This window comes from Chiloscyllium punctatum, chromosome 46 (assembly GCF_047496795.1).
Source record: "Chiloscyllium punctatum isolate Juve2018m chromosome 46, sChiPun1.3, whole genome shotgun sequence".
Taxonomy (NCBI): domain Eukaryota; kingdom Metazoa; phylum Chordata; class Chondrichthyes; order Orectolobiformes; family Hemiscylliidae; genus Chiloscyllium; species Chiloscyllium punctatum.
Window position 1 is genome coordinate 47,361,632 of NC_092784.1, and position 18,629 is coordinate 47,380,260.

At 44.1% G+C, this 18,629-nt stretch overlaps 1 protein-coding gene across 1 annotated transcript in view; it reads left to right on the plus strand.

The window, feature by feature from the left end:
• The first annotated feature begins 6,398 nt into the window (after positions 1-6,398).
• Positions 6,399-18,629, plus strand: part of LOC140468003 (adhesion G protein-coupled receptor E3-like) — a 59,454-nt gene continuing 47,223 nt past the window's right edge. Inside the window, exons 1-6 of the mRNA XM_072564133.1 lie at positions 6,399-6,446; positions 8,907-8,987; positions 10,732-10,866; positions 12,051-12,185; positions 14,244-14,375; positions 17,697-17,785. Coding sequence (XP_072420234.1) covers positions 6,416-6,446; positions 8,907-8,987; positions 10,732-10,866; positions 12,051-12,185; positions 14,244-14,375; positions 17,697-17,785 — 603 coding nt within the window. The 5' untranslated portion in view covers positions 6,399-6,415. The remainder of the gene's footprint in view (positions 6,447-8,906; positions 8,988-10,731; positions 10,867-12,050; positions 12,186-14,243; positions 14,376-17,696; positions 17,786-18,629) is intronic.

Sequence of the window (18,629 nt, forward strand, 5' to 3'; positions counted from 1 at the left end):
ACAGCTGCAGCATGACCTCATGGTTTCGAAACTCAATTCCTCCATCAAGAAAAGCTAACACACCATATGCCTTCTTAACAACCCCATTAACCTGGGTGGCAACTTTCAAGGATCTATGTATCTGGACACCGAGATCGCTCTGCTCATCTACACTGCCAAGAACCTTACCATTCGCCCAGTACTCTGTATTCCTAATACTCCTTCCAAAGTGAATCACCTCACACTTTTCCATGTTAGATTGCATTTTCCACCTCTGAGCCCATCTCTGCAGCTTATCTATGTCCCTCTGTAACCTACAACATCCTTCAGCACTATTCACAACTCTACTGACCTTATTGTCATCCGCAAATGTACTAACCTATCCTTCTATGCCCTCATCCAGGTCAATTATAAAATTGACAAATAGCAGTGGACCCAAAACAGATCCTTGTGGTACACCACTGGTAACTGAATTCTAGGATGAATATTTCATATCAACCACCACACTCTGTCTTCTTTCAGCTCGCCAATTTCTGATCCAAATTGCTAAATCACCCTCAATCCCATGCCTCTGTATTTTGTGCAATAGCTTACTGGTGGGGGGATCCTTATCAAATGCCTCACTGAAATCCATATACACCACATCAATGGCTTTACCCTTATCCACCTGTTTGGTCACATTCTCAAAGAACTAAATAAGTATTGTTTGTGAGGCACAACCTACCTTTCACAAAACCATGTTGATGATTCCTAATCAACTTATTCGTCTCTAGATGATTATAAATCCTATCTCTTATAACCCTTTCCAACACCTTATGCACAACCAAAGTATGGTTCACTGGTCTATAATTACCATGGTGGTCTCTACTTCCCTTCTTGAACAAGGGAAAAACATTTGCTATCCTTCAGTCTTCTGGCGCTATTCCTGTAAACAATGACTACATAAAGATCAAAGCCAAAGGCTTGGCAATCTCCTCCCTGTTTTCCCAAAGAATCCTAGGATAACTCCCATCTGACACAGCAGACTTATCTATTTTCACTCTTTCCAGAATTGCTAACACCTCTTCCTTGTGAACCTCAATCCCATCTAGTCTAGTAGCCTGTACCTCAATATTCTCCTCGACAATATTGTTTTTCTCCAGTGTGAATACTGATGAAAAGTATTTATTTAGCACTTCCCCATCTCATCTGAGTCCACGCACCACTTTCCACTACTGTGCTTGATTGGCCCTAATCTTACTCTAGTCATTTTTTTTATTCTTGATATACCTAGAGAAAGCCTTAGGGTTTTCCTTGATCCCATCCACCAATGACTTCTCATGTCTTCTTAGCTCTCTCTTTAGGTCTTTCCTGGCTAACTTGTAACTCCCAATCGCATCTTAATTGCCTTTCCCCCAGCTATAACTCTTGCCCTGTGGTATATACCTATCCATTTCCATCACTAAAGTAAACATAACAGAATTGTGGTCATTATCACCAAAGTGCTCACCTACTCCAAATCTAACACCTGGCTGGGTTCATTACCCAGCCCCAAATCTAATGTGGCATCGCCCCTTGTTGGTCTGTCTACATACTGTGTCAGGAAACCATCCTGCACACATTGGACAAAAACTGACCCATCTAAAGTACTGAACTATCGTACTTTAGTGAAGAGACTTTTTTTGTGAATGGATTTCAATGGTGTTCCACAGGACTCAGTGTTTGGTCTCATGCTGCTTGTGGTATATGTTAATCATTTAGACTTCAATGTGGGAGCCATGTGTGGGAAATTTGCAAATGGTGCAACAATTAGCAGGGCAGTTGATAGTGAGGAGAATGGCTGTCACCTGCAGGATTGTACCAATGGTTGGTTGAGGTGACGGAATCATGGCAAATGGAATTTGATCCAGAGAAGTGCGAGGTGATGCATTAGATAGGGTAAACAAAACAAGGGAATAAATAATAATCAGGAAGGAGGGCACTGAGAGGGCTAAAGGAAGAGAGAGACCCCGAGTGTGTGTCCCCAAGTCTCTGAAGTTGACGGGACTGGGAGATAAGTTGTTAAGGAAGGCATGGGGAGGCTTTCTTTCGTATATTTTGCAAGAGAACGGATGCAATGCCGGAACTGGTTAGGTTCCAGCTTTCTGACACTGGATAGGCCAAAGGGTTTTGTGTGTAGTTCTGCCCACTTCATTAGAGGGAGGACAGATTTGATGTTGAAAATGCAGAGGAGATTTACAAGATTGTTACCAGTATTTGAAAATTGCAACTATGAGGAAAGATTGAATAGGCCAAGGTGGTTTTCCTTGTTGTGAAAACTGTACACAGACACAATCACCCCGGGACGGGAATCAAACCTGGGTCCCTCTCGCTGTGAGGCAGCAATGCTAGCCAATTGACACTTAACTGCCCTCTGAAATAGGCCTCGCGAGCGAATTAGTTCAAGGGGAATTCGGGTTGTACCATAAATGCTGGGCCTAACCTTCCACTCCTATGTCTTATGATCTTCTTGGCAGAAAGCCACCTCATGTCAGGATAGTGGGGTTGATTGGTGCGTGTATCCCGGAGATGTTGTCTGAAATGTTTCGTAAGTTGGCATCCCCAGTGTAGCGGAGACCACATCAAGTTGCTCAGAGGTAAATGGGAAGGGTGTGGGGCTGGGGGAGTTGGTGCGATAGAAATGGGAGGGGGTGGGGAGTTGGGGGGGGGGGTGATTGTTGAGAGTCCAACATGGCACCTCTGCATCATGTTTTGATAAAAGTAATTAAAACACTGGCTTTTGCAAGCAAATCAGAGGATGTAAATATGAATCAAAAAGATTTGGCCTACCGTGTTCTGGTCAGATTCTAACTAGAGCATTGCTTTTTTTTTGGATATTTTATGGCAAGTGGGTATCACTGGTTAGGAGTGGAAGTAAGGCCATTTGGTCCATCGAGTCCACTCTGCCATTTAATCATGGCTGATGGGCATTTCAACTCCACTTATCCACACTCTCCCCATAGCTCTTAATTCCTTACGAGATCAAGAATTTATCAATCTCTGCCTTGAAGATATTTAACGTCCCGGCCTCCACTGCACTCTGTGGCAATGAACTCCACAGGCCCACCACTCTGTGGCTGAAGAAATATCTCCTTATTTCCATCCTAAATTGACCCCCTCTCATTCTAAGGCTGTGCCCATGGGTCCTCGTCTCCCTGCCTAATGGAAACAACTTCCCAGCATCCATCCTTCCTAAGCCATGCATTATCTTGTAAGTTTCTGTTAGATCTCCCCCTCCCCCCCCCCCCCCCCACCACTACTAAACTCTAATGAATACAATTCCAGGATCCTCAGTCGTTCATCGTATGTTAGGCCTACCATTCAAGGGATCATCCGTGTGAATCTCCGCTAGACACCTCCAGTGCCAGTATGACCTTCCTGAGATGTGGGACTCAGAATTGGACACAGTATTCTAAATGGAACCTAACTAGAGCTTTACAAAGTTTCAGAAGCATATCGCTGCATTTATATTCCAACCCTCTTGAGCTAAATGAAAACATTACATTTGCTTTCTTAATCACAGAATCAACCCGCAAGTTAACCTTTAGAGAATCCTGGACTAGCACTCACAGATCCCTTTGTACTTTCGCTTTGTGAATTTTCTCACCGTTCATAAAATAGTCCATGCCTGTATTCTTTTTTCCAAAGTACAAGACCTTGCATTTCCTGGACCACTCTCCTAAACTGTCTAAATCTTTATGCAGCCTCCCCACCTCCTCAGTACTACCTGCCTGTCCACCTAACTTCGTATCATTGGCAAAGTTTGCCAGAATGCCCGCAGTCCTTTCATTCAGATCACTAATTTATAAAGTGAACAGCTGCAGCCCCAACACAGAACCCTGCGGGACACCACATGTCACGGGCTGCTATTCCGAAAAAGAACCTTTTGTCCCAACTCCCTGCCTTCTGTCAGACAGCCAATCCCCAATCCATGCCAGTAGCTCACCTCGGACACCATGGGCCCTCACCTTACTCAGCAGCCTCCCGTGAGGCACCTTATCAAAGGCCTTTTGGAAGTCGAGATAAATAACATCCACTGGGTTTCCCTTGTCTAATCTACTTGTTACCTCTTCAAAGAATTCTAAGAAGGGAGGGATAGTCAGCCCCGTTATTATTGCTTCTTGTTAAGGTTCTGCACGATTAAAATTTTCCTGACAATGCACGCCAGTCCTTTAATTTCACACAGGACTCTGTCAGATAGTCACGGAATTCAAATTCGCTGGCTTTTTCTAGCCGGCAATCTCTTACAAACAATATTTTAAGTAGGCAATGTTTATAAACGCTTAGGGTTCTAATCCATCTTTATAATACCATGTGCTGGGCAAAGCAACCAATCTCCTCTTGTTGCCAGAGACAGATCAAATTCTGTATTGTACCATCTGGTAGTCAGTCCATCTCAGGAACAACCACAGGCTAGGTACAGAATAAATTTCCCTTGACACTATCAAACTTCATCATCTCATTCAGTTTGACGTTTAAGATATGAATTGGTCTCATTATGAAGAATTTTCTGACTTGCGTGAAACTGATTTTAATTCACTTTATTGTTTCTTTCATCAGTTTGGATGGACAGTTTACAGACCAGAGAGCCAAACTCTGGGCAAAGCATTTACAGTCTTAATGATTTCTTAGGACTAGAAAGTTGATCCCGAATGTTGTTTGATTACATTGACATTGTTGTTTTCATTCTGAAAACATCTGGAATGGCAGGAACTTAGACAGGCTTATTGGCCACTGACAGTCTCTGCATTTAGTTGCATTATGATCCAAATATCCAGAAACATGATGTTTTAATAAGCTCTGAAGTACATTGGTATGTCTTAACATCTCTGGAGGATCAAGCACAGACTGGGAGATGATATTTAATTCCATTTCTCAGGTTATGCATTGGGATCCAATTCCTGGCCTCTGGATCATCAGCATTGGTTCTAGATTGAAAGGTTAGTGCTCTTCCATTCAGGTTGGAGGAAGCAGCCTAGTAGCCTATTGCAACATGAGATTTGAATACATGGACAGCCCAAAGATCATTCCACTGGCATCAAACCATTATAATCATTAAGGGAAAATTAAGGTTAAACAAGGAGATATTTACAAGGAATGAAGCCTGGGATGAACATTGGGTTCAGGAAGCCTTTGTCTGTCTGCTCCTTTTCCCAATGAGAAATCCTTCTCCCAGAAACATTCTTTTTTCCAAAGAGGGTCCAATCAACTGTTCCAGTGGCTCTGCCTGACCATCATCACATGCTACATACTTCCCTGTCTTGAAAGTTGCCAATCCAGCAACTACATCGTGCCTGTCTGCAAAGTAGTTGCGTACTTAGCAGGATCAGTTGTGTTGCAATTGCTCGAATGTTTGAGTGCCCACAAGGCTGCCTTCTCCTCAGATGGACTCTTTTTTTCGACTGCTCCAGCCGCTCTCTCTCTCTCACCGTCGCCATCTGCTGCTGGAGGTTCCATTACGCTTTAAAATTACAAAGGCTTTTTTTTAAATCAAGTGGACTCGACAAATATGAAGGGCTTATGCTCGAAACATTGACTCTCCTGCTCCTCGGATGCTGCCTGACCAGCTGTGCTTTTCCAGCAGCACACTTTTTGACTCTGATCTCCAGCATCTGCAGTCTTCATTTTCTCCTCTACAAAAATCAACTCAACGGATATAAATAAATGCAGTTGAGATTTCAGGAGAAACGACTTGTTGAGAAAGTGAAACTTGCAACCATAAGGAATAGTTAAATATAGCTGAATTTAAGAAGAAGCTGGATTAACGTGAAATAGTTCAGTGATTAGTTCAATGGCTTCTCTGGTCAGGGTTATGCCACAATTCAAGGAGCTCCCACCAGAACTACCTCAATACCTTTCATGACAGAATATCAGTTCTGCAGTGTCAAGGTTAGTAATAAAAATGCTTTCTTAAAATTTTCAGGACTTTTATTCAAACTTCATGCTGAATGTGCATTAAATTCAAATTGGATTCTGTTATGGTTCATGGAAGTAGTGTCCCTCAGTTTGGATGAAACTTAACCATTGCCTTATGATGTCTTAGTTGAGATTGCTAATACCAAGGGAATCGTTATTATGACTAGGGCAGTGCTGCAGTGAATTTCTAGAAAATTGTGGCTGCTAATGTGACTCCTAATCCCAGGGCAGGATATTCATTCCTGAAGCCCCAAACCTTGAGAAAAGGTCCTGTTTTTGTTGGTCCCGATACGGCCTCTGTTGAAATGACAATAGTCACAGTACTTCAATAAAAATGAGTTTTCTTTTTCTGATCTTGATCAGGGCCATCAGGAAATTATTTAATTTCCTCCCCCTGCTGATTGGATCATCACAAATGAAAAATAATACAGAGGATGTATTTCTCATTCAGTGCCAATACAGTGCAGCAATTACAGCATCTGTGGAAAACAGTTCTGTTGACATGAAAATCGGATGTGGCTTGCCGTTTCTGGGTAAAGCATTTTATTAATTATTTTTCTGATTGCTCTTCTCCCCTCATATCATCTTTCACCTTCCATTCTTTCTCATTCTATGCTGGTCTCCTTCCTTCTTCCTTCCCTGCCCGCCTGCTCACTTTTGTAAGCCTATCCTCTCTCGTCCCCCCGAACATCTCTTCCTGGCCCTGACTTCTCTGCCCTCACTACCCTTCCTCTGCATTCTCCCTCTTTCTTTCTCTCCTGTTCTCACTCCCAGTGCTGTCTTCTGGTTCTTCGTGTCCCCTCTCTTCATCCGTGCTCTCCCATCTCCTCCCTTCCCATCCCTTGTAGTTTCCTCTTTTGCTCTAACTCCCACCTCTTCTAGCCCCTTCCCCTGTGCCTTTCGCCCATCCTGTTCTCCTTTCTCTGTTGAAAGCAGGCAGATGACTGCATTCTCACCAATGTCACCTCTTGCTTTTCCTGTTTCTCTCACAACACTCCCCCTCTGGAATCGTCTGTGATCCACGATTACCTGTGTCACTTAAAAAACAAAAGTCTGGATCATTTTTTTTGTTATTAGCACAGACAATTTCTTTCAGTATGTTTTAAAAATGCAACTTTAAGATTTTAACCAGCAAGGCAGGAAACATAAGAATTTGTAGAACTAACTTACCTTCCCCATTTTGAGAAATGTTGTTGATTCTGCATGGTCACTGGAAACAGATGTAAACAGGGATAAACAGACATCATTTACTGGTGTGAACAAAGTCGTAGTTGCCTGGTGAGTTCACTAAAGCTGACCTTCAAGGGACATTATTGATTGGGTCAAAGGGATAAAACGCTGATTAAGCCACAGCTTGAGTGTCATGTCTTGCTTTGGGGTCCCGGTTAGCTCAGTTGGTGAGACAGCTGATCTGTGCTGCTGAATGATGCCAGCAGCATGGGTTCAATTTCTACACTGGCTCAGGTTACTTTTCCTCTTCTCTTGCGTGAGTTGTGGTGACCCTCAGGTTAAACCACCACCAGTTGTCGGTCTCTTACGAGAGAGCAGCCCTATGATACGGTAAGGTTATGGAAACTTTAACTTTGTAAGGACTCTGCAAGAAGTTCCAAAGACTTACTGAGAGAAAAAATGGCTCCTTATCTCAGTCTTAAATTGGTGTCCCATAGTTCTGCAACTATGCCCTCTGGTCCTTGATCATGAGGGGAAACATCCTGTCAGCATTTACTCTGTAAGGGCCCTTATGTTTCAATGAGATCACCTCATTCTTCGAAACTCCAGTGAGTAGAGACCTGGCCTGTTTAATCTTTGCTCATAAGACAATCCAATTACAGTGAAGTTGACAGGTAAATCTTTGCAACCACAGGGTGATGGGGATCAGGAGCTCACTGGCTGCAGAAACTCATCACATTGTTTAACATAGAAGATAGACACACTTAACTTGATTAAACACAATTAGAGTTTAATCTCCAGTATGGTATGGGGCTAGGTGACTCAAATTTTGAAAGTCTACCTCCATTCTATCATTTAACATCCTTTACAATCTAACCCCTCAGGGCAGCAGGTCACATGGTCTCCAGCAACTCTTACATCAACGCTGCATCATGGCACCAGTGATGTCATTACATTAGATTAGATTACTTACAGTGTGGAAACAGGCCCTTCGGCCCAACAAGTCCACACCGCCCCGCCGAAGCGCAACCCACTCACACCCCTACATCTACCCCTTACCTAACACTACGGGCAATTTAGCATGGCCAATTCACCTAACCTGCATATCTTTGGAATGTGGGAGGAAACCGGAGCACCCGGAGGAAACCCACGCAGACACGGGGAGAATGTACAAACTCCACACAGAGAGTCGCCTGAGGCAGGAATTGAACCCGGGTCTCTGGCGCTGTGAGGCAGCAGTGCTAACCACTGTGCCACCGTGCCGCCCTGTGTCTACATTGCAACTGTGTCTTAAACAAGTCCCTGCTCGCTATTTGTAGGAACCTTGTCCACAGCCTGAATTGACATTGTTAATATTACATCACCTGGCAACACAATAGATGGGAGGGTGATATTTAAGGTATTAACCACTCACTTGACTCTTCCCTGCCTAATGTGGGGGTGGATTAAAATCAAGGCCATTTGGATTTTATTAGCCAGGTTACTTGATAGAGACTCTTAAATTGTGATACTGACCTCATTCTGTCTCTTAATTTGACACTGAGCTTCAGGTAAAATGTCCATATGAAAGTTACCAGATTGTTGTATAAAGCCAATGGGTTTCACAATGGCTTTCAGGGAAAGGGAAAAGCCAATCAAACTCAGGCAATGTAGTGGGATCTCAGTTGTGTTTCCAACCAAACCCACTTCCATCCTCAGTTCCTGGTGTTGAAAGGTTGATGGAGAATGGGTGAAAGTTTGGAGAATAAGTAAACTCTTTCAGGGCAGGAAGAGAGCTAACTGAGGAGCACAACTCTAAAGTAATTCATTTCTTTTTCTCCTAGTGGCCTGCTGCATTTGGAGGCTATGCCAGATTCATTCTTGTCCGCCAGGTTATTACTATCGTAGAAGTCATGGCTGCATGGGTAAGTGTTAAAGAAGATCAGGAGACTGCCAGATGATTAAAGACAATGATCAGATCATTCTCCGTCAGTTTCTGACTCTCTTGGTCAGGCTAAAAGGAGGCTGCAATGTCTGTATCCTGAGCCATGTTTGGATATCAAATATCCATGCCTCACACACACAATGTCCCACTCCCATACCCTGCACACATATACAAGCCCATGCCTCCCATTAATTCCATACCGATAGCCACACACATGCACCGCACCTGTGCCCCACACCCATGCCTCACACCAATACCTACACCTACACCTCTCATCCCATTCCCCAGACCTATGACCATCATCACCATGAACAATGGTGGCCTGTCTGCAAAAGAAAATTATCCTTCTCGTGAGTGGAATGGAGCAAAAGAGTAAGGAATCCTGTGACAGCTCAACAGGGCTTTGGGAGAGCACATCCAGTGTACTGCATGCAGGTTATTTAAGGAACAATATATTTGAAATTGAAAGAACATTTATGAGGCTGATTCCTGGGATGAAGAAATCACTGCAAGCCTTACCAAGATACCCACAGTATCCCTGCCTTACATTACCTTGGCTTTTTGTGCTTTACCCCTCAGTCCCACATACCAGCTCCTACTAATTCTGAAGAAGAGTCATACTGGACTTGAAATGTTAATTCGGTTTCTCTCTCCACAGATGCTGCCAGAATTTCTCCAGCACTTTTCTGATTTTCTTTTCAGATTTCCCACATCTACAGTATTTTGCTCATATTATTTCTGCCTGGCCTTGCTATCCAACACAGACTGAAAGGAAGGAACCTTGTCATGGTTGTCAGCAAGCCACAGTCATCATTGAAACATAGAGAACAGGAGCAGCAGTAGGTCATTTGGCCCTTCAAGCCTGTTTCAGTATTTATTAAGATCATGGATGATCATCCAGCTCAGTAGCATATTCCTGCTTTTCCTCCATATCCTTTGCTCCCTTTACCCCTAACTACTATATCTAGCTCTTTTTTTGAAATCTTACAATGTTTTTGTCTTGACTGCTTTCTGTGGTAACAAATTCCACAGGCCCACCACTCTCTGGGTGAAGAGAATTCTCCTCATCTCAGTCCTAAAGGTTTACCCCATATCCTTAAACAGTGACTTCTGATCCTGGTCTCTCCCGCCATTGGGAATGTACTTCCTGTACCTGTCCTGTTGGAATTTTATAGGTTTCAATGAGGTGCCCCCTTCATTCTTCGGTACTCCAGCAAACATAATCCTAACTGATTGAACCTCCCCTCTGACATCAAGCCCACCATCTCAGTAACCAGCTCACTGCACTGCCTCCATGATCAGAACATCCCTCATCAGATAAGGAGACCAAAACTGCAGACAAAGCCAGGGGTGAAAGACTTTGTTCAGAAGTTGCTGCATGGTGTATCTTCTAATGTTCTTAATGGCTGCATGGCTGTCCAAGGTCTGTGCGTAGAAGCCAGTAGAATGGTCATATTGAATGACAGAGCATGCTCGAAAGGCCGAATGGCCTACTTCTGCATCTAGTCTCAATGTTTCTATATTCATGGTGCATGAGATGGACTTTTGATCAAGAAAAGAGTTCAGCTTTATGTCGAACTGACAGGAAGGCCACATTTGGGTCACCTCTCGAGTGATTGTCCAGGTTTCAGGGGCTTGAATGTCCTGCTCATGCTCTATACCTTAGGTTCTAATTTGAGTGAAATTGTGATCCAGCAATGAATGAACATTACTGTTTTGCACAGAAATCGATAATTGTAAATCGTCACCGTGTGATCCATCTGCAACATGTCGCAACTTAAAGGGGAGCTTTGAATGCTACTGTGATCAAGGTCGTAACCCCATTCCTGGGAGCTCCAGCACTGAAATAACTTGTGAAGGTAAGGAGGATAATGTTATAAGCATTTAAACAGGGGCACTCACCTCTTGGTTGTGATAAAGTTGTCACTTCTCCAGACACTGAAAGACTGGAGCGACTGGGCTTGTATACCCTTGAGTTTAGAAGACTGAGAGGGGATATGATTGAGACATATAAGATTATTAAAGGATTGGACACTCTGGAGGCAGGAAACATGTTTCCGCTGATGGGTGAGTGCCGAACCAGAGGACACAGCTCAAAAATATGGGGTAGACCATTTAGAACAGAGATGAGGAGAAACTTCTTCACCCAGAGAGTGGTGGCTGTGTGGGATGCTCTGCCCCAGAGGGCAGTGGAGGCACAGTCTCTGGATTCATTTAAGAAAGAGTTAGATAGAGCTCTCAAGGATTGTGGAATCAAGGGTTATGGAGATAAGGCAGGAAGAGGATACTGATTAAGGATGATCAGCCATGATCATATTGAATGGTGGTGCAGACTCGAATGGCAGAATGGCCTACTCCTGCACCTATTGTCTGTTGTCTATTGGTCCAGGACTCCAAAGGAATCAGACACTACTGTCTAACTCAAACCTGCGAGAAATATTGGAAGGAGAATTAAGAAGACAAGGAACACAAAATAGTACAGCACAGGAACAAGTCCTTTGGCCCATCAAGACTGGGCCCATAGATGATGCCTTCTTAAATTAGAAACCTTTTGCATCTATGTGGTCTGTGTCCCTGTATTCCCTGCCTATTCATGAATCTGTCAAAATGCCTCTTGAATGTTGCTGTTGTATCTGCCTCCACCATCTCTTCTGGCAGTACATTCAGGCATTCCTGCACAACATACCCCCTAATGTTCTTAATGGCTGCATGGTTCTCCATGGTCTATCCGGAAAACCCATGAGGATGATCAGCCAACATCATATTGATGGATGGAGCACAATCAAAGGGCTGAATGGCCTACTCCTGCTCCTATTCTCCATGTTTTTGATATACAAGCTGCTTGCGATGGGTTTTCAAACAAGAAAAGAGTTGAGGGTTGTGAGGAACAGACAGGAAAGTGGAGTGAAGGCCACAATCAGGTCAGTTATTGAATGTTGGAGCAGGCTTGAGGGGTCAAGTAGCCTTCTCATGCTGCTATCTCTTAGGTTCTAATTCGAGCTACACAACGATCAGCTATTAACAAACATCATTGTTTTCACAGATATTGATGGGTGTACATCGTCACCGTGTGATCCATCAGCATTATGTCGTAACGTAATTGGGAGCTTTGAGTGTTACTGTGGTATAGGGTTTACCCCCATTCCTGGGAGCTCCGGCAATACAACAACTTGTAAAGGTAAGGAGGATAACCTGATGTGCAATTAAGTGGGTGTCACTTATCAGTTGGCGGTTGTCCAGGATGATCCTGAAGAGAATTGAAAAGAATTGTCAAATCTGAGAGAAAATCGAATGGAGAATTAAGAAAACAAAAAACAAAGAATAGTTAAGCTCAGAAACAGGCCCTTTGCCCCTCAAGACTGCACCAATATATTATGCCTTTCTAAACTTTGCCTTTACATAGTCAGTATCCCACATTTCCCTGCCAATTCATGTACCTGTCAAGATATCTTTTAAACATTGAAATTGTGTCTGCCTCCACCATCTCCTCTGGCAGTGCATTCTAGGCACTTAGGTAAAAAGGCACTTACCATTTCAAAGAAGACTGTCACATCTCCTTTAAACGTACCTCCTTTTACCTTAAACCTGTGCTCCCTGTTAATTGTACCCTAAGAGTAAGACTCCAATTCTCCATTCTGTTTGTACCTCACAGTTTTCTTGATATATTCTAAATGCATTAAGCACAAAAGCAAACAAAATGTTGTTTGACCAGGTGGGGCACTTCAAAACAGAGGTTGGGTGTGCTCATTTTTATAGGATTTCCTGGGTTCTCAAGTTTCCACAGGGCTCAAACTTGTGTATGTAGTGCCAGCGAGGGACTGGAGAATGGACCCAGCGTCCAAATATGCCAGGACCCTGTCTGAAGGTTCAGAAGCCACTTCCAAACTTGGTGCACTCCCATCCACAATCATCAAGCCCTCATTAAAAGCATTGTCCATTGGAATCAGCCAAACTGCTGATGCCTCCCTGGAATCTGTGTCTAGACCCAGGCCAAAATGCTGAGCACTGTTGCTTCTAAAGAGTAGGCTGCCTATAGGCAGAGAAGGAGAACATTCAGCCCCAGAAACATCACTGTCATTCGATGAGATCATGGTTGATCTGCAACTCCAACTAGCTGCCTCTGTTCCATCTTCTTTAATAGCTGTGACTAATAGTTTTGGTGCCTTTTGTAATGAAGGATGTACTTGCCTTGGAGACTTCACACTGGAATTTCACTGGGTGCTTCCTGAGCAGAGGGGTTAATCTATGATGAGAAGCTCAGGGCCTACACATTGAAGTTGGGAAGCTAATGGAAGCTAATAATCAGTTTGCTGTTCCTTTCAAACCTTCCCAATTATTTCCCAAAGGGGAGGGTGTGTGCATGAAGATAGGAAAAAATGAGTGATCAAGACAGAATTGGATGCTCAATTGTTCCATTAGAACGAGGCTCCATTGGAACACCACAGCATAATGCAGTACCTAATGCTTTGGTTATCAATGTCACAGATACTCGTGCTTCCACTGTCAACCCACAGTCAGTGCCTGTGTACTATCTACGAAAGGCACTGCAACAGCTCAACGAAACTTCTTCAACCCATCTCCAGTACTCAGAAGCACATGAACACCAGATTGTTGAAATTTCCAGAAAGTTATAATTGAACATAAAACTGGAGACAATAGTTGTACATTTTTAAAGGCACTTATTTACAGAGATACACTTTACAAGCATTCACCTCCTAATGTAACAACCACTCCACTCTTCTACTCTGTTCTTTTATGAAATGGCACATGTGAATCCCAGATAATGTCCACAACCCACATGCAAGAAAACACAATGAAACTGAAGTCTATTGCTTGTAATTTACCCTCTGAGTGGTACACCCTGTAGATTTGGAAATATATCACCATTCCTTCAGTGTTGCTGGGTCAGAATCCAGCTTAGGTTGAGAGCTACTAAAATGTGGGACTTGCTACAACATGGAGAGGTTGAGCATCGAGGCATGATGTAGATGAGTACATGTGGGAGAAAGGAATAGAAAGCTGTGTTGATGCAGTGGGACAATGTTGGAGGAAGCTCTTAGGTGGGAGATTCAAGATCACCATTCTTCTAATGGACAGAATGGCCTGTTTCTGTGCTGCAAATTGTATGTAATGTAGTTTAACACCAAGTTACCAAGCATTGCCACAATTGGGAGTCCACGTGGACCAGGTTGAGTTCTGGAGCAGTTACTGTGACATCTTTTCCTCTTCACTGCAGATGTGGACGAGTGTGAGGATGAAGATGTGTGTGGCAAGAACGCAACCTGTCATAACTCCTTGGGGAGTTACCGCTGTATCTGTCGGGCAGGATTTCAGCCAGTGCCAGAACAAACACAAGGGACCTGTACAGGTGAAGGCAATGATTGACACAGAGAGCTGCGTGGAAATGATTATTGACATTGGGGGTTTGGGTGGGTGGACTTGTGGAAGTTGGGGGGGAGTGGGGGCAGGCTACATGTATGAGGGGAGAACTTTGAGACTATTCCTCAGCTTTCACTCCTGATGCAGAGGTAACTTCCTGATGGACCGTATTTGCCTGAGGCCTAGGAAATTGGGCCTGAGGCCTCATCTTTGGTGTCTCTCATGAGGAATTTTGGTTGACTGGCAATGACAATGAGGTCAATTCTGGGAAATAGGGGGATAGAAAGGGCAATTGTGAGAGTTTTAGGACATCAGAAAGCTTGTGAGCTGAAACTAAATTGATTCCATCTTTAGTTGCTGGTTGCCAAGAATCACAAGTCTGACCCTGTGGAGAAAATTTTATTTACAGGATTTTCCATTTTTCCTTGTTCCCTCTTTGACAGAATTACAGGGCTTAGTGGATCTTCATTAATTGACCTTCATTAATCAATAATTCGGGTTAGTCTCTCTGCAGGTTGTTGAGATTGTGTTTGTCAGTTTGAAATCGACTAGGAAAAAGTGAGGACTGCAGATGCTGGAGATCAGAGTCGAGAGTGTGGTGCTGGAAAAGCACAGCAGGACAGGCAGCATCCGAGGAGCAGGAGAATCGACATTTTGGGCATAAGCCCTTCATCAGGAGCTGAGAGATAAATGGGAAGGAGGGTGGCGAAGGTAATTGGGAAAGTGATAGGTGGATGAAGGTGAGGGAGAGGGTGATAGGTAAGGGGGAGGAGTGATGGTCGGGTCCGGAGGGCGGTGCTGAGTTGGAGACTTGGGGCTGGGTTAATGTGGGGGAGGGGAAATGAGAAGTTGATGAAAACTACATTTATCCCGTATGGTTGCGGGGTCCCAAGGCGGACTATGAGGCATTCCCCCTCCAGGCGTTGGCTGGTAACGGTTTGGCAGTGGAGGAGGCCCAGAACCTGCATGTCCTTGGCAGAGTCGGAGGGGGTTCAGCCACAGAGCAATGGGCTTGGTGCAGGTGTCCCAGAGATGTTCCCTGATATCAATGATCCGCAAACAGGCGTCCTGTCTCCCCAGTTTAGAGGAGACCACACCAGTCACAACGGATGCAGTAGATGACATTGGTATTGGTACAGGTAAATTTCTGATGGATGTGGACGGATCCTTTGGGGCCTTGAACGGAGATGAGAGGGGTGGTGTTTCAGAGAACATCTCTGGGACACCCGACCCACCAACTCCATCACCCCATGACTGAACATTTCAATTCCCCCTCCCACTCCTTCAAGGACATGCAGGTCCTGGGCCTTCTCCACTGCCAAACCGTCATCACCCGATGCCTAGAGGAGGAATACATTATATTCTGCCTTGGAACCCTACAACCACATCGGATAAATGTGGATCTCAACAGCTTCCTCATTTCCCCTCCCCACATTATCCCAGTCCCAAGCCTCCAACTCGGCACCACCCTCCAGTCCTGTCCATCACTCCCCCCTCTGACCTATCACCCTCTCCCTCACCTTCATCCACCTATCACTTTCCCAGCTACCTTCCCCACCCCGCTCCCATTTATCTCTCAGCCTCAACCGACAAGCCTCATTCCTGATGAAGGGCTTATGCCCGAAAGGTCCGCTCCTCTGGTGCTGCCTGACGTGCTGTCCTTTTCCAGCACTACCATAAGACCATAAGACATAGGAGTAGAAGTAAGGCCATTCGGCCCATCGAGTCCACTCCACCATTCAATCATGGCTGATGGGCATTTCAATTCCATTACCCGCACTCTCCCCGTAGCCCTTAATTCCTCGAGACAACAAGAATCTATCAATCTCTGCCTTGAAGACATTTAGCGTGTCCCGGCCTCCACTGCACTCTGCGGCAATAAATTCCACAGGCCCACCACTCTCTGGCTGAAGAAGTGTCTCCGCATTTCTGTTCTAAGGCTGTGTCCACGGGTTCTAGTCTCCTCACCTAACGGAAACAATTTCCTAGCCTCCACCCTTTCCAAGCCATGTATTATCTTGTACGTCTCTATTAAGTCTCCCCTTAATCTTCTAAACTCCAATGAATACAATCCCAGGATACTCAGCCATTCCTCATATGTTAGACCTACCATTCCAGGGATCATCCATGTGAATCTCCGCTGGACACGTTCCAGTGCCAGTATGTCCTTCCTGAGGTGTGGGGACCAAAACTGGACACAGTACTCCAAATGGGGCCTAACCAGAGCTTTATACAGTCTCAGTAGCACAATGGTGCTTTTATATTCCAACCCTCTTGAGATAAGTGACAACATTGCATTCGCTTTCTTAATCACGGACTCAACCTGCATGTTGACCTTTAGAGAATCCTCAACTAGCACTCCCAGATCCCTTTGTACTTTGGCTTTACGAATTTTCTCACCGTTTTGAAAGTAGTCTGTGCTTTTATTCTTTTTGCCAAAGTGCAAGACCTCGCATTTGTTCACGTTGAATTCCATCAGCCATTTCCTGGACCACTCTTCCAAATTGTCTAGATCCTTCTGTAGCGTCACCACTTCCTCAGTACTACCTGCCTGTCCACCTAACTTCGTATCATCTGCAAACTTCGCTAGAATGCCCCCAGTCCCTTCATCCAGATCATTAATATATGATGTGAACAGCTGTGGCCCTAACACTGAACCCTGTGGGACACCGCTCGTCACCAGCTGCCATTCCGAGCTGCCATATCCCAACTCTCTGCCTTCTGTCAGACAGCCAATCCTCAATCCATCGCAGTAGCTCACCTCGAACACCATGGGCCCTCACCTTGCTCAGCAGCCTCCCGTGTGGCACCTTATCAAAGGCCTTTTGGAAGTCTAGATAGACCACATCCACTGGGTTGCCCTGGTCTAACCTACTTGTCACCTCTTCAAAGAATACCAACAGGTTTGTCAGGCATGACCTCCCCTTACTAAATCCATGTTGACTTGTTCTAATCAGACTCTGCTCTTCTAAGAATTTAGAAACCTCATCCTTATTGATGGATTCTACACTCTCATCTCTATCAGTTTGACTCAGGTATTAACACTCTGGGTCAGAAGGGTGTTGGTATGAAATGAGGTTTTGAAAGGGTAATCTAAGCTGACTCCCCCCCTCCCCCAACCCCCCACCAAACTGCAGTACTGTCCTGATGGAGTGCTGCACTGTTGGAGGACTATCCTTCAGATGAGATGTCAAAACTGGGTTCTATCTGTCCTGCTAGATGGGCATCAGAAATCCATAGTAGGAAGATGGCAGAGTTTTGATTTGGGCACCGATGTTGAAAGATCTCTTAACTATTCTAATTTTTGCAGCGCAACCTCTCAACTGTCCCAAACCAGAAAAGCCAAATAATTCCACCCTCGTACAATGTAGTGGGAAGCATTCACAAACCCTTCAACAGGTATGTGACCCATGTTGTTCTATTCTCAAACTGACTCACTGAAGAAGTCCTTTTACTTAATGGGGTTCATTTCTTTGTACCCTTGATTTTTGATTGAACATGAGCATGGATTTGAAATGACTACAGGATGATTATAATGGTCACAGGTAATGATTGTTTGTAATTTTAAATTTCTTGACCATAATGTTAGGTAAACCCTTCTGTTAATTTGAACCAGACACACTGAAAAGCTCACCTTGCGCTGTAATCTGTAAAATGAACAATTTTATTCTTTAAATCCAAAAGAGAACATTAAACTACAGCTTCTTACAACTCTTTTCTCTTAAACCTTATTTTACCTCCCACCCTACATTACTGGTCTCGTAAATTCCCTCTTAAATCTATAGCAAATCAATTTTCAAAACCAGTTGTTGTCTTCTGATGTCAAACTTCCTCTGTAGATTCTTTTAGGTCATCTTCAGTCTTCTGTTGCACAACTTTCTTATGGGCAGGTACCTTTCAGAGAGTTATTCTGCTGGCAGTCTGTTGGTACTTGGCTGCTCTTTGTTGTTCTCCCCAACTGTTCAAAATACCCGATTTTATATACCCTAAAACATCGGACTGGCTATTGATAAAATTCAAATTCAATTGGATTTTGGTATCTAGGGCATAAAATTGACAATTTGAATTTGTTGTGTGCCATGGCAACCCAGCTCCAGCTATTCGTTTCATAACCAAATGTAACATTTTTAAATTGTTCAGCACACTCTGTGCCAGCAGAAATTTCAGCTCCCTTTAAGGTACAGTACATGTTTACAACTTCATAACAATAAGCTCAGCTTTCAAATGAGGTGTTATAAACCCA